This window comes from Dama dama, chromosome 22 (genome assembly GCF_033118175.1).
Source record: "Dama dama isolate Ldn47 chromosome 22, ASM3311817v1, whole genome shotgun sequence".
Classification (NCBI taxonomy): domain Eukaryota; kingdom Metazoa; phylum Chordata; class Mammalia; order Artiodactyla; family Cervidae; genus Dama; species Dama dama.
Genome location: NC_083702.1, coordinates 53,707,944 through 53,722,144, shown reverse-complemented (window position 1 = coordinate 53,722,144; position 14,201 = coordinate 53,707,944). Strand labels below are relative to the sequence as shown.

The 14,201-nt window shown below is 41.1% G+C and overlaps 1 protein-coding gene across 1 annotated transcript in view; it reads left to right on the top strand.

The window, feature by feature from the left end:
- The window catches only part of UTP20 (UTP20 small subunit processome component), a 90,542-nt gene that overhangs the window by 15,469 nt on the left and 60,872 nt on the right, over positions 1-14,201 (top strand). Inside the window, exons 15-22 of the mRNA XM_061125541.1 lie at positions 1,569-1,674; positions 5,106-5,256; positions 5,930-5,992; positions 6,748-6,906; positions 8,381-8,457; positions 9,215-9,294; positions 9,666-9,909; positions 13,702-13,887. Of these exons, the coding sequence (XP_060981524.1) occupies positions 1,569-1,674; positions 5,106-5,256; positions 5,930-5,992; positions 6,748-6,906; positions 8,381-8,457; positions 9,215-9,294; positions 9,666-9,909; positions 13,702-13,887 (1,066 nt within the window). The remainder of the gene's footprint in view (positions 1-1,568; positions 1,675-5,105; positions 5,257-5,929; positions 5,993-6,747; positions 6,907-8,380; positions 8,458-9,214; positions 9,295-9,665; positions 9,910-13,701; positions 13,888-14,201) is intronic.

Below are 14,201 nucleotides of genomic sequence, written 5' to 3'. Positions count from 1 at the left end.
CTGTAAACACATGGGTACCAGAGAACAGTACCACTGTTGTATTCTGGCAGAACCCCGTGAGTGTAAATGGGGAAGAAAGAGGCTGAGATATCATTACGAGGTCACCACCTCGTACTGTGGTCACCAGGTCAGGATGGTCTGAACATCTGCCTGAGTCCGCAGGTAAAGCAGCAGAATGCTACTATTGTCAAAGAAACGAGATACAACTGTGAGTACCAGCTAGTGTCTCCTTTGCATCTTCTGTGCCCTGGCCAGCCCCAGCGTAGGGGCTGAAGGACACTTGTCCCCTTGGACAAACACTTGTCCTCCAGCGTTTACTTCTTCTGAGCAAGACACTCTCTTGTGCCCCCCCAGCTACCCTCACACATGTGTCCCTTCTGCCTGGAGTCCTTTCTAGGTCTGTCGTCATTCACTGAACTCGTACTTAGCTTTCAAAACAACTCCAGTACAGTATCTCTAGGAAGGCCTTCGACTCATCCAGGCAGAATTAGATTGCCCTATCCCAGACACCATTCCTGTTGTATACTTGTCCATCTCTCCCTACTCCCTAATAACAGCAGTTTAAAAGTAGGCATTTTGATCAAAAGAAGGTAAGTATTAAAATTTTGCTGCAATTAAGAAATAAATAAAAGTAGGTATTTTGTTTTATTCTAGCTCTGTATTTTTTTTCCTACTCTGTATATATGGCAGTCACTCATTTAAATATTAATGTACTGGGTTCTGTGTTAGATACTAAGCAGACATGTTTAGAGAGTTTCCAGTGCTCAGTAGCCACGTGTGGCTAGTGACTGCCACATTGGATTGCGACTGCACATTGGCACAAGTATAGAGCATTTCTACCATTGCAGAAAGTTCTGTTGGATAGCCTTGTTGTAAGGTCTAGAGCAGACGTCAGCAATTTTTTTGTGTAAAGGACCAGACAGTAAAGATTTTAGCTTTTGTGGGCCACGTTCAGTCTTCAGTCTTTGTGGCAAATTCTGTTTATTTGTTGTTTTAAACAACCCTTTAAAAATGAGAAAAGTATTCTCATTTTGTTGCCCATATAAAACCAGACTACCTACAAAATCTGACTTGTGGGTCGTAGTTTGCCAACCTTTGATCTAGGATTAGATGATTCTCTAATTAACATAAATTGAGTGGATTATAGATGGTAGCCATTAAATATGTGATTTCTTATAAATTGGAGTCATAAAATCAACTCAAGTTTTATACAAAGATAATTTCTTAGCTTTTGGAAAGTCTAAGTCTGTTCTCCTCAAAAGTTCTAATTTTGATAATGCCAGTCAGAACCATGGAGTTTTCTCATCTCAGTTGAAGGGAGCATACATTTTTACTCTGTATTTCTGAATATATTTTTCTCTTAAGAAAGTTAAAGTATAAGACTTGAAACCTCTTTCAGTTCCTTTCTGTTACATTCTGACATTTGACAGAAAATCCTTTAGAAGGCACAGATTCACTTTAATTTAGGAATTCTCTGTAAATACCAAGTGGTAGATAAATGAGAGGTCTGATAGTTATTGTATCAAAGAAATAAATAATGTGGTCTCTCCTGTTTTTCTGCCTTTTAGGAAACTTATTTGTTCTTTGTCAAGCTGTAAATACTCTGCTAAGTTTGGAAGAATCTTCCGAACTTCTTCATTTGGTTCCTGTGGAACGTGTGAAGAACTTAGTATTGTGAGTAGACATACCTTCCATTCAGCTTAATGATGAATCAAGATATAAAGGCCTCTGTGTTTGTGAAATCTTGGGTCTATTTTTTACCTGAGCTGTGTTCACATAGCAAATTTATTATCAATTTAAATACTTTAGTTAAAATAAGAACATTTCAGATACAGTCTTAAGAGACGATTCATCTTTGTAAAAGGTATTGTACTGTGCATGTAAATTTATAGTGTCACAGAGTGTAGTGGGTTAAAGGTCAGTCACGACGTTGCACAGTGGTTCCAGCATATACATTTCTGCTTCTTTCACCACCTTTCTCAGCTTTACACATTTAGCAAACTCCCCTGTGGCCCTTCACTGTATACCAAACAATTCAGTTTTTGATCTCTTAAGTTTATTTTGATTTGAGTCGTAACACAGGGCCGTTACTGGGAGCCATTCAGCTTAGCACCCCTTCTAAAGATCAGGCCATTTGAAAATCTTGTAGTTTGCTTCTGTTTCCAAAGTCTAATCCAATTTATCTCCATGCTTTTAAAAATATATTTGTTCATTTACTTCATTCAATAAATAGTTACTGCTTTTCTCATATACCAGACCCTATTCTAGGCAGTGGGAGAAACAGTATATGAAACACAAAATGCTATGCCTTCATGGCGCTAACACACTAGTAAGAAGATATACTAAACAAAATAAACAACTACATATTTTAAAATATGTAGCCTGTTGGACAGTAGTGAAGTCGGGATAGGGCGAGTCTGGAGGTTGGGAACAATAGGATTTTTAACTAGGGAAGTCCTTACAAAGAAGGGGACATTTGAGCAGAATCACAGAAGCAGTGAGGGAGTAAGCCATGGGGATGTCGGGACCTGGGGGAGATATGAGTGCTGGGGCTCCATGCAGGTGCCTGACTAGAGCCTCAGGGAGCCACTGTCCCTGAGCGGAGCTAGGGGTGGGTGGTAGGAGAGGTGGAGGGGGCAGGCAGAGTTTGACCTCTGGCCATCGCAGGACCTTGGCTTTTACTCGGGAGTGAAAGGGGAAGCCATGGCGGGGGGTTTTTTTGATAGGGAAGTGACTCAGGCTGAAGCAGGATCATTCCAGCTGCTGTATTGAGAAGAGACTGAAGGAGGATAAAGGAGACCAGTTTGGAGACTTACTGCAGTAATACAGTCGGGGCAAGGCAGCCCTGTCTCTGTTGTTAATTGAATTGCCTTAAATTCCTTTAAGGAGAGAATTCGCTATCATCCTACTTATCATATTACATATGTTGCCCCCTGGTTTTTTTAAAAATCATCAAACTTCTCACACTCTGTTCTTTGGAGGGAAGAATTGAAGCATCTGTGGAGGTTTTGAAACAGAAAGGCACTCATAACAGTAGCGTTTGTCTGTCCCCTGCAGAAGGCCCGCTGGCCTCCCAGGCAGGTGCCCGTAGCCTTGGAGGCCTGGGAGCCTCTGACAGGAGTGGACCAGTTTGGAGGGTGTTGGCGAAAGCTCTAGTGGTAAAGGTTGTAGGTGGAGGCCTCTCTGCTGGGTGTGGGCTGGTTATTGGTTAAGCCAGAGGCTTCACAGCCAGGACAACCTAGATTTGAACCTTGTCTCTACTACTTACCAGCTCGATAGCCTTGAGTAAGTTAGTTCATCTCCACTTTATTCTCAAAAAGGAATAGCAGTATTTCCTTCCTAGAGATTGAATCAAACCGTGAGTGCAGTGATAACTATGCAAATTGTATTTATTCTGAGTACTTTCTGTATGTTAATTAATGTAATCTTCACAACTCCCTGAACCAGAGGTACTGTTCACATTATAAAAGGGAGAACTAAAGCTCTCAAATAAATTCAGGGGCTTCCCTGGTAGATCAGCGATAAAGAATGGGCCTGCCAATACAGGAGACACGGGTTTGATCCCCTGATTTGGGGATGTCCCAAATGCTGTGGAGCAACTCAGCCCATGAGCCACAGCTACTGAGCCTGTGCTCTGGAGCCTGGGAACTGCAGTTACTGAAGCCCGCATGCCCTAGAGCCCATCCTCCACAGGAGCAGCCACCGTAATGAGAAGCCTGTGCACCACAACTAGGGTAGGCCTCTTTTCCACAACTAGAGAAAAGCCCATGCAGTAGTGAAGACCCAACACAACCCAAAAAGTGTTCTTAAGTAAATCCGGAATCCTCGGTGTGCAGTACCCGCTGCTGCCCCGCTGGGAACCGCTGTCTCTCATCTGATGACGACAGTAGCTTCCTGCAAGGTTCCTTGCTTCCATACGGGCCCTGCTGCTGTCCATTTTGTACCCATCAACAGCGATTCTTTTCAGTTGAAAAGAGCACATGTCACTTTTGCCAACAGCCCTCTGACACTGAATTTCAGCCAGGGGTGCTTCTGGAGACTTTTTGATTGTCACAGCCGGGGGCTGCCAGTGGAGTCTGGTGGGTGGAGGAGCGTCCTGCAGCGCATGGGACGGGCCTACAGCGAAGTCCCTGGTCCCCGTGACCGGGGAGCCACTGCTGAGAAACCCTGCTCGTGTGGCACCCAGCTCCCGCAGGGTGATGCCCACAGTCCTCCTGTGTTCCTTGGGGCTCTGTAGTCTTAGCCCTGGCTTCTGACCTCATCGCCCGTCACGCCTCCTCCAGTCCGTCCAGCTGGGGTGGCTGCCTCAATTCTGCTCACGTAGGCAGGCACACCTCTCTGGGGATTGGCATTGTTGTTCCCTGTGCCTGGAATGCTTTTCTTCCAGGTGTCCTGTAGCTCCCTTCTTGACTTCTTCAGTTTCTGCCTTCTGTGACCACCCCTCACCCTCCCCCTCTCCCCCACACCAGTCTTCTCAGTCCAGCCTCCTTTCCCCAATTTGTTTTTGTCCACCGTCCTCACCACTGTCATTAATTATTTACTTTTGGGCTACATTCTGCTATTAGAATAAGGGACTTTTTCCGTGGTTTCCTGCTCTATCTAGGAAAAGTCACTGGTACATGGTAGACACTCAGTAGATACTTGGAGGATAGCACACAGTGGTTAAGTGCTTATTCGGGGTTCCTTCGCTGATGCGGATGGGCTGACTACCCTGCCCCAGAGCTGGTGTGCCGGCCCCTGCTCTGTACCTCTTCCCTCACTGCTCAGTGCCTGGCACATGGAAAACACCCCACAAATATTACATATCCTCTCATATGTCATTGTCATTTATTGCTGAAAAGACAGCATTGGACTTTAGTCACAATACAGTATTATAATCCTGTCTCTGCCTCCGCTTGGCTATGTGTCTGTCCTTGAGCGTGTGATTGACTATTGCTGAGCCTCAGATTCTTCATGTCTTAAGTGATGCTAAATGTCCACATATAACTTTTACCTGTTCTGTCTTACTTTTCTGTCATCAGTGATAATCTTCTGTGGTTTCTAGTATAGCCTGACTTCTTTGGGGTGTGTGGCACACTTGGGGTCTAATAAATATCTCGTTGCAGAACGTTTCCTTTGGAGCCGTCTGTGTTGCTGTTGGCTGATCTCTATTATCAGAGATTATCCTTATGTGGCTGCAGGGGGCCACTTTCAGAGGAGGCTTTAATGGAATTATTTCCCAAGTTACAAGCAAACATTTCAACTGGTATATCCAAGGTACTGTGATTCTGTGGTGTATTCTCTGCCTCTCATCTTTTGTTTTTATTTGTATTGCCAAGGGTTGTCAGAGCTCCTCAATCAGAAAATGGTGCTTTGAGGTGGTTTCTGTTTAAAGCCGTGGTTCCTAAACACTGACCTACAAGCTGATTACAGCAGGATTAATTGGGGAGTTTACTAAAAATACAGATTCTGGGTCCCCACAGCCCCAGGTTCTGATTCATCAGGCATGGGGTGGAAGTGAAATATTTACATGATTTTTCAAAGACTTTTAGGTAATTCTGCTGCTCATTCAGGTGTATAGAAATACCTGAACATGTTATTTGTAAATAACGATCACTAATTTCAGTGGAATTAGAAGTTCAGTCAGAATCTTTGTACTTATTTATAGAGATGCTTATAGTGTCATAGTTCAAAGAAACAACATGGTTTTATGGTTTCGTTATCTTCTCAGTCTAGTCTGGTCATTAATTGTCCCATGGACCATTTGAGTAAGGTGTTGGTTGGTGTTAGAATATGAAATAAGAAATAGAATAAACATGTATTACTCTTGACAAGTGGTAGGTATATTGTTTATAATCCCATGAAACTTAACTCTAGCTGTCATTTACTCTATCAGTTTCTTCTTGCGTTTCAACTTTGGAGTTTGAAACATGCCTTTTAATTTCTGTAGATTCGACTTTTGACAATAAGGATCCTAAACCACTTTGAGGTTCGGCTTCCGGAATTAATGGAGGTATTTTAACTGTTCATTTTGGATAACTTAAAAAAAAATGTAATATGATATTTTTTTCCTAAAATTAATTTTGCAGAAAATTAAAATACTATGTAAATATCTATCACAAAATTTGAAGGAAAAAAATTGTAATTCTTTTTCCTGCCCCTTCAGTAAGGCCGTCACTGAAAATCCAGTTACTTGGTGACTGTTAGACTTTTTGTACATACGTATATAATTTAGTACATACTTATATAATTTAAACAAATGGTGTCACGCAGGAATTTCCGTACCAGTTCCTCCAGCCCTACCTCATTTCTTTTGAAGTTTGAACACTGCCCCACAGTTTAAAATGTTGTATTTAAGCAGTTCTGTCTCGGTGGATGCTTAGGTGGGTTATTGGTAGTTTTAATCATTTCCAGTAATACTGCTGTGTGCATTCTCGCACAGATATCTGTACAGTGATGCAAATGACTGCTTCCACAAGTAGAATTGTACAGTGAAAGTATATATTCATTTGCTTTATTTTGACAAATGTTGCCAGTCTAGAGATTTTTTACTTTTCATGCCTATGCTAGTCCTTAAACATAAATTACTGACCAAAAAGTAAGTAGTGTGAAGAAGAAAGAATCATTTACTCCAAAAATGTGTTACTTATTTAATTTAAAACATTAATATATGCCAGTTTTTATCTTTTAGACTTCTGTGCACATTTGCTACTCTTTTTGGAAAAATAAAAGCTCTGACCTTCCTCTTGGTTTCCTGTGGTTGTTCAGGAGGATGGACTTGCAGAGCGTCAGTCTGTGTTTGCTATCCTGCGCCAGGCGGAACTCGTGCCAGCCACTGTGAACGACTACAGAGAGAAGCTTCTTCATTTGAGGAAACTCAGGCATGATGTAGTGCAGTCTGCAGTCCCTGATGGGCCGTTGCAGGAGGTAAAATGCTTTTTTTTTTATTATTTCTACTTTAAGGTCTGCCTAGCTAGCTTTTTTTTTTTATATAAAAGGGAAGTATACCAAATAATCTTCAAAAAAAAAGTGGAGAGAATTTTTAAAAAAGAATTTAATTAAATTCCTAGCTCTGTTCAGTGTTTTGAGTTAAATGACTCTGCAGCCTTTTCAATAGTAACAATAGTCTATTATCCTCCCTTCTCCTGAGTATGTGTATAGTATGTGAGAATAAGGGAGCTTTCCTGGTGGCTCAGACGGTAGAGAATCCGCCTTCAATGTAGGAGACCTGGGTTCGATCCCTGGGTTGGGAAGATCCCCTGGAGGAGGGCATGGCAACCCACTCCAGTATTCTTGCCTGAAGAATCCCCATGGACAGGGGAGCCTGGTGGGCTACAGTCCATGGGGTCTCAAAGAGTTGGACACAACTGAGCGACTAAGTACATACACCTGTGAGGATAAATAGTCAGTGGCCACAGGAGCAGGAAGGTCAAGTTAACAGCCACATACAGAGAATTGATGCTTTCAAATTGTGGTGCTGGAGAAGACTTGCGAGGCTCTTGGTTGGAGGGCATCACCAACTCAATGGTCATGAGTTTGAGTAAACTCCAGGAGATAGTGAAGGACAGGGAGGCCTGGTGTGCTGCAATTCATGGAGTTGCAGAGAGTTGGACACAACTTAGCGACTGAATAGCAACTCACCTCCAAATTTTTTCAATGCAGCAGGACGTCCGCACTCTACCTGTCCTGTGAGGCATTTTCTGTCCATGACCCTTGATGATATATCATGATCCCTTTGGGAAGAAGGCCAAGTGGAGGCATTCCCGTTTCTGTCAGAGCAGTTCTGTTCTTTTGTATGTCCTATGTTATGTTTCAGTTGGAAAAGGGTTCTGCTGCAAAAGAGATACAAACACCACCCCCAAATAACAGTGAAACTACTGTGTTGCATGATGCTTCCTGAGCACATGGGGATGCTGGTGACAATGGTTGTCATTCAAAAAGGGACTGAGAAGACTTTAGATCCTCTGAACTAAACTCTTGATGTATAGTCTTAAGAACTCGCATATCTGCTCAAGAAGCCTCAGCTGTCACTCACAGAGTACTGTGCTGGGTTCTAAGGCACCTCTGCTTTCCTGATTACTGTTCACGTTTTGTCTTGTCAGGTGATGGCAGTGTTTGTTAGGAGCGAGTTTAATCATGAGTCAAATCTGTTTATTCAGATACATTCTTCCTGCATAAACATCTGGAGTGAGTTCGAATACTGTGTTTGCTTTAGTGATTCTTTTCTGTTGAATAGCCAGTGACATTTTGGGGAGAGAAGGAAAACTACTGTAACTGAAATCTGAATTGGTACCTAGAAGTTTTTTTCTTAAAACACAAGCTTCCTTCCAAACCTCAGGTTGTCGTAAGTCAGGATATATGCATTTTGATGCTGATCTGAACTTGTTCTCTATGATTGCAGGTGCCGCTTCGTTATTTATTAGGCATGTTGTATGTAAACTTCAGTGCTCTCTGGGATCCTGTTATTGAACTCATAAGGTAAGCCTGGGTGAAATGGATAAGCTGCTGTGCTTTCCTGACTGGGGAATGATGGAGCCAGTATTATACTCCAGGGTGTGATTTAAATGATTGAATGTGTGTAGTATTTATAGTTACCTTAAAGACAAGGTAACTTGTGGGACAAGGTGAAGAAAAAATAAACATTAATTACTCTGTCTGATACCAGGTGTTTGACAAGTCAAGTGTTTTATATATGTTTCTCTGTGCTTTGAAATCACTTTGAGGAACTTTCTCTTTTTCCTTTATGTTGCATGTCTGTATTATTGAATTTTTTTATAGTAACAGTAAAATTATAATAATAAAAGTAGATATAATAATTACATAATTTTATTTATATATATATATTAAATCATTGAGCCAAACTTTAAAAATAAGGACTTCTTAAAACCTTCGCTATCTAGTATCTAAAACCCTTTAATTCCAAAAAGGACTGTCATAATCACATGAAAAATGCATATTTTGTTTTGTAGAAATATATTCTTTTGTAAGCATTTGTCTTCAGGTGGTCTACTCTGACTTTTTGTCAGATTGGAAATATTATGTGTGCCCTCTCAAAACCCTATTAGTTCTAAGTAGTGCAAGCATTTTGAAAAATAAGAAGTACAAAAGTTGCTTATGACCCCCATTCAGGGATAACTTAATATTTTAATTATATCCTTTTTTACTTTTTTTTTTCCTATGAGATCTCTCAAAATAAGACCTATACCACATATCTGTTTTATGATCTTTACTTTAGTTCTCATGCACATGAAATGGAAAATAAGCAGTTTTGGAAAGTCTACTATGAGCATCTAGAAAAAGCAGCTACACATGCTGGTATGTAAAGGAATTTAAAGGAGAGAACTGAGGAGTGGGGGGAATGATTGTTTATTTTAATTATTTTTTGACCATGCTGTGAGGCTTGCAAGATCTTCGTTCCTGAACCAGGGGCTGAACCTGCTCCCCCTGCAGTGGAAGGGCAGAGTCCTGATCATTAGACAGCCAGGGAATTCTCTCATTTCTTTTGCTTAATTACACATGAAATTGGGAAGCAGAATGAGAAATATATTATCTTTAGTAACCTTTGGATACGGTTTATTGTTTGCTTGTATTACTAGAGAAGGAAATTCCCCCACTGGAAGACATACATAGAGCAGATGTTATTAGTAACATTTCTCTAGTGGTTATGATGACCTTTTTTCTTTCAGAGAGAGAATTGCAGAATGACACAAGAGATGAGGAGAAGTCTATTAGAGATGCAAATTGGGAGCAGACTCAGGAAGGAAACGTTGGAGCTCTTTATCACAAGCAGTTGACATTGAAAACTGACCTTCAGGAAAGACTGGACCACACCAATTTTCGTTTTTTGCTCTGGCGCGCTCTGGCGAAGTTCCCAGAAAGGGTGGAGCCACGGTCCAGGGAACTTTCCCCTCTTTTCTTGAGATTTATCAAGTAAGTGTTCTTTCCTAGGAATGTGTCCCTAGTAGGGTGTGAGGAAGAGAAGGTACAAAGTGAAATTCCCAGATTGGCTGAGTTCTTAGGTCTGTCATCTTTTCAAATCACTAGCATATCTCTAAAGCACTGGCTCTATGGGTAACAAATAAACTTGTTTTGTTCACTTGTTCTTACATGAATCAAAACCTAACCAGCTCATAAATGGTGTTAATAAAAAATTCCAGGTTGCAAAGTAAGAAAGGCCATACTGACTTAGATCAGTGCACAATGGCCTTGTGATTTCTGGCCCCATTGTTCGTTGTTTTTTGCCTGCCTCGGGCTTAAACGTACTTTCAGGTAACTCAACCCCAGCCACTCTGTTTCAAACCTCTTGAATGTTTCTCATGATGCTGAGGAATGTGCTCTCAAAGAATAACAAGAACTTCCTGCAGCACTGTTTTACTTTGACTAGATATGCTCAGTGAGAGTCAGATTGCTTTAAAACGCTAAAGATAAGGGGTGCGGAATATAGAACAGTACTAGTCAGTCAAAGGTAAATTTTCTGTTACCATTTTGTTACATGGGAAGATGGTGTAGAGTTGGGTTAGGCAGGCCGCAGACCACACAGCCTGCCAGCCTTTTCAAGGAACAGCAGGGTGATCCAGGAAGAAAGTAGTTGGAGGTGAGAGCAAAAAATTTAACAGGAGAATGAATTTGTGTAGGGGCTTTGAAGTGACAGTCAAGACTTTGGTTTTTATTGTCAGTGAAATAGAAAACCTTTGGGAAGGTTAAATAAGGATTACACAACTAAAGTTTTCTCTAGAATTTTTCTGGCTTCTGTTTTGAGAATGGACTGTGGGACAGAAGTGAGAGAGCAGAGGGACTGGGGAGGAGAGTTGGAGGAGATGGCAAAAATCTGTGCAAGAAATGATGGTGGCTTGACCATCGTGGGAGTAATGCAGACGGTGAGAAGTAGTTGAATTCTGGACACTTCTCAGGTTTCAGTTTTAAAAGATATGTTTTTGAAGAATTGCGACTAGAGTAACCTGAGGCACTTGGTAACATTACATGTAGGATGGGGGTTGTGAGTGGTGGGGGGTATGCAGGAAGGAAAAAAGGGAGAAATTAAGGATATCTGTAAGGTTTTTTTGGGCCTGAGCAACTGGAAGAAGGAAGTTAACCATTGACTGAGATTGGAAGAAATGCAGAAGTTTGCCGATTTGTGGGGAAGATCAAGAGTTGTTTTGTTCTGTTTTTTTAAAAGACATATTAAATTTGGGATACTAAACAGACATCTAAGTAGAGATTTCAAGTTGAATGTGGAGTTTAAAGTTCAAAGGAAAGATTTGGTTTTAAGATATTAAATCTGAGACTCATCAGTATATGGGTGGATTTTAACATTATGAGATAGGGAGTGAAGTCACACCTGGAGTGTAAATGTAGGGAGAAAAGGTTTCCAAGGACCAATTGCAACAGAGGTTAAGGAACCAGCGAAGGAGGCCAGGAAAGAGTAATAGAAGAACTAAGACCACTCAGTATTCCTTAAAGTAATCAGTGGAATCAGATCTCTAAGACATCAATTAGATGAAGAATAAGAATTGACTTGTCTTTAGAATTGACCTTAACAAGAGTTGTTCTGGTTAATCTGATAGGGATGAAAGTATGATTAAAATGGGCTTAAGAGAAAATGGAGAAGGAAAATGGAAACAGCAAGTATGGGCAGTTCTTGTAGAAGGGAAGCAGGCATAGGCCGTGTGGGAACGGAAAGGGCCTTTGGCGGCATTGCTGTCCAGCCTAGACAGTCTCTGTGTATGTAATGCTGGTGTGAGTGAGCCAGGAGGGAGGGGGAGTTAGTCACGCCAGAGGGGGTGAAGTCGCCAGAGCCCTGTCTTTGAATAGGCAAGAGGAGAAAGGATCCCATGCGTAAATAAAAAGGTTTGCATGAATAATTCATTCTGGGAAAGGTTACAAGCAAAGATGCACACAGGTCAATAGATACGGCGCTAGTAGTGTAATGATTTTCTCTTTTTCACTCTTTGGGCTTTAATTTATTTCTAGAATGAGAACAGTGACATCCTTGTTTTGAAGATCATGTAAAGTAATGTTTTATCAGTTGTTTTATGAATTTCAAGGAGCTGTACCTATGTAAGCTGGTATTAAAGGTGTTAGTAAGATGTTCCTGTCATGTTGATTTTTTAAGTTTTTCCGTAAAGAAATAAATTACTCCTTAGCCTCATGTAAACATCTACCTCTAGTAGGACTAGGTACTGTGGGGGTGGGGATGGAGAGAGGAGGCTGTGGTAGGAAGTGAGTCTCTGAGTTTAAAAAGACAATGACTAAAAAGATACAATTTTTAAAAAATGTTTTAAGATTAATTGGCACTTACTGCCTATAACCAATATCTTGGTAGATGATCCAAACTAATGGAAAACCCAAGAGTCACCTTTAAGTCTGGCTTTGAAATACATTATGGGCTTTTACTTTTGGGGGGGTTATACATTTACACTTCTAAATATGTTCCAAATAATTTGATATTAGTACTAACTGTGAATCCCTTGTAAACATTTTCTAAGAAGCCCCTAACCAGCAGCAGGAATGAATGACTAACAGTAGAAACAGTATCTTAATAATAGGTGACATATAATGACTACTCGCTGTGGCTTAGACACTCTTATAAGTGCTTTGTATGAATTGTCTTATTTAGTAAATGAATGAGTGAGCATGCTGTGCTTGTAGGTAAAGGTTAAAAATACATCATTTGGTTAATTGAGCATTGAGAGTATAATACAGATGTTCTTAAACAGTGATGGTACAGTTTGTAAAGGACAGAGCAACTTTGTTCATTTCATTCATTCATTCATTTTTTTTTTTTTAATTTATTGAGGGGAAGACCCTGCTAGCTCAGAATATAGCATTGAGCATGGTAGTGTTTCAACCCTCCAGGCGTGGTGTAGTGTATTAACCTGTAGTATATTTTTTTTAAGGTGTGTCTGTAGGATGCTATCCTCAAACATGTGTCAGTATATTTTTGAGTGAGGACTTTAAAGTCAGTCTGATCAGTTTCCTCACATCTATAACCCAGCGTCATGCACAGAATAGACAACATAGTAATAATTGTTAGATGAATGAACCAAAGTGACCCAAAAGTAATGCACTGAGCAATAGCCTTCAAGGTAGTATTAGTTACCTACAACAGTGGACCAAAATTTAAGGGATGGAATTCAATAAGAACCCATATGAATACCAACTGCACAAGCTTAGAGGAGCCAAAACATGAAGCATTACTGATTTTCATTGCTGGACATTCCATTTGAGTCTGTGTCATATTGTGACTTCCCTCAAAAGCAACAGAATTGATAGTCCCCCCCTGTCTTACCAGGCCATACCTGGAGGACTGGAATTTGTTGTGACATTTCTTTTTGAAAGGACATCCTCAAAACAATGTATCTGGGATACACATACGGCGTGGTCTAAATACTGTAATGTAATCTGCCTCTATGCACTCCTCCCCGAGTTGTGGTTCCAGAGACAGGGAACCACAACTGAATTGTCCAGAGACAATTTTAGCTTAGTAAAAAATAGACATTTCAGTTAATTCTCAACAGTGTAGCAATGAAGTGGGCTCTCTTCTGCAGCTAGTGATTGACTTGTCAAATAAGGTCCTTAAGAGAGGCTGACATTAAATGTTGTAGAAGACCTCTACTAAGGGGCCTCTGGCGTCTCTTCTGTGTGTGAGTCTAGGAACTGGGGGCACACATCTGTCACGAGCATTTAGGATATCTGTCTCACATCACTCTCTTTCCACTGTAGCAATGAGTATTACCCAGCAGATCTGCAGGTTGCACCAACCCAAGATCTGCGAAGAAAAGGCAGAGGGCTGGTGGTGGAGGAAGCAGAAGAGGAAACTGCCGCCAGAGATGATGAAGAGTTGGAGGAAGAGCTGGGGCCCCAGGAGGAACCCTCACAGAAGAAAAAGACAAGAAGAGCTGCGGCAAAGTAGGTGGAGCATTGCTGAAAGATCACGGGTCCAGGGCTCCGGGCGGGGCAGGAGGAGACCTCGTGTGACCGCCTGTGACATAGCCAGGAATGAGATGAAATTGCTCAGATAGTGACACTGCTCACGTGTGTATGTGTCTGCACAGTGACGCGGCTCACACGTGTGTGTGTGTCTCTGCACAGTGAAAAAAAAAAAAGAAAAGAAATTGCTCAGATAATTATTCACCAAACTGCTGCATCTTCCCACGATTTTCTTTTATAGCCTAAAGAAAACTGCCAGTGTTCTGAGTTTTTTTTCTTTGCTTGCTTATTTT